The sequence below is a fragment of the Quercus lobata genome, chromosome 11 (assembly GCF_001633185.2).
Source record: "Quercus lobata isolate SW786 chromosome 11, ValleyOak3.0 Primary Assembly, whole genome shotgun sequence".
Taxonomy (NCBI): domain Eukaryota; kingdom Viridiplantae; phylum Streptophyta; class Magnoliopsida; order Fagales; family Fagaceae; genus Quercus; species Quercus lobata.
The window spans coordinates 15,412,070-15,413,048 of NC_044914.1; the positions used below are offsets into that span (position 1 = coordinate 15,412,070).

The 979-nt window shown below is 38.9% G+C and overlaps 1 protein-coding gene across 1 annotated transcript; it reads left to right on the forward strand.

The window, feature by feature from the left end:
- The first annotated feature begins 256 nt into the window (after positions 1 to 256).
- Positions 257 to 595, forward strand: LOC115966448 (transcription factor MYC3-like). The gene has a single exon (XM_031085682.1). The coding sequence runs from the start codon at positions 257 to 259 to the stop codon at positions 593 to 595; it is 339 nt and encodes a 112-aa protein (XP_030941542.1).
- The last annotated feature ends 384 nt before the right edge of the window (positions 596 to 979 follow it).

The following is a 979-nucleotide window of genomic DNA, read 5'->3' on the forward strand; positions in this document are numbered from 1 at the left end:
CAATGAAGGACTAACACGATTCTCTCAATATTTCATATCGTCAATCTTCCCGCCAAACATGTTTGATGATACAAATAATTTGGATAACATGCCTAAAGATATGCAGAATACAAAAGAAAACAAAGGAAATATTACAAGTAAAAAAGAGTATATAGATGTGCCTTAATTCAAAGATCTTCATTTGAGTAGAGTTGTATGTCCTTACAAGCAAACCCTTCAAAGGCGGCTCCAGTGGCTGATTGAGGACGACGTCCATATGAAATGGACCTATGCCATCTTCTGGAAGTTATCGCATGACTATTCTGGTGAGTCAATTTTGGCCTGGGATTTCGGATACTACCAAGGCACCAAAGACAATCTTAAGGCCAAGACAACATCTGAGGTGGAACAGGAGCATGTTAAGAAGGTGTTGGTCAACCTTAGTTTGTTGAACTCGGGGTCTGTTGACGAACAAGAGCTCACTGATACCAAGTGGTTCTTCTTGGCATCAAAAATGTTGTCCTTTGTGAATGGCAGCGACCTCCCTGGCAAGGATTACCACTTCAAATCCAGTTTGGGTGGCTGGTGCGAGCTCACTAGCAAGCTCGCCATATGACCGAGCTCGTCAGGGCCAACATTCTAGGCTCCAGACCATGATGTACGTACCCTTCAAAATTGGCATTGTGGAATTGGGCTCTACTGAACTTCTTTTACAGAAAGAAAATTTAGATAGTCCCGAAGCAGTACTTCGAACTCTCACATCGGGAGAAGCAGTACTTCAAATTCTCACATCGGGAATGGATCCTATACTTACAATCCAACTGTTAAATTTTCAAAATATATAGATATATTAATGTTTTTTAGTAGGACTTGTAGTGATTGACTACAATGAAGTTTGTAACCAAAGTTTGTCGTAGTTTAATTTGTTTGCTATGATAATTTGTAAAAATGATAAAATTTAGCTATAAAATTAGTTGTAGTTTAAGGTTACAACTTTACT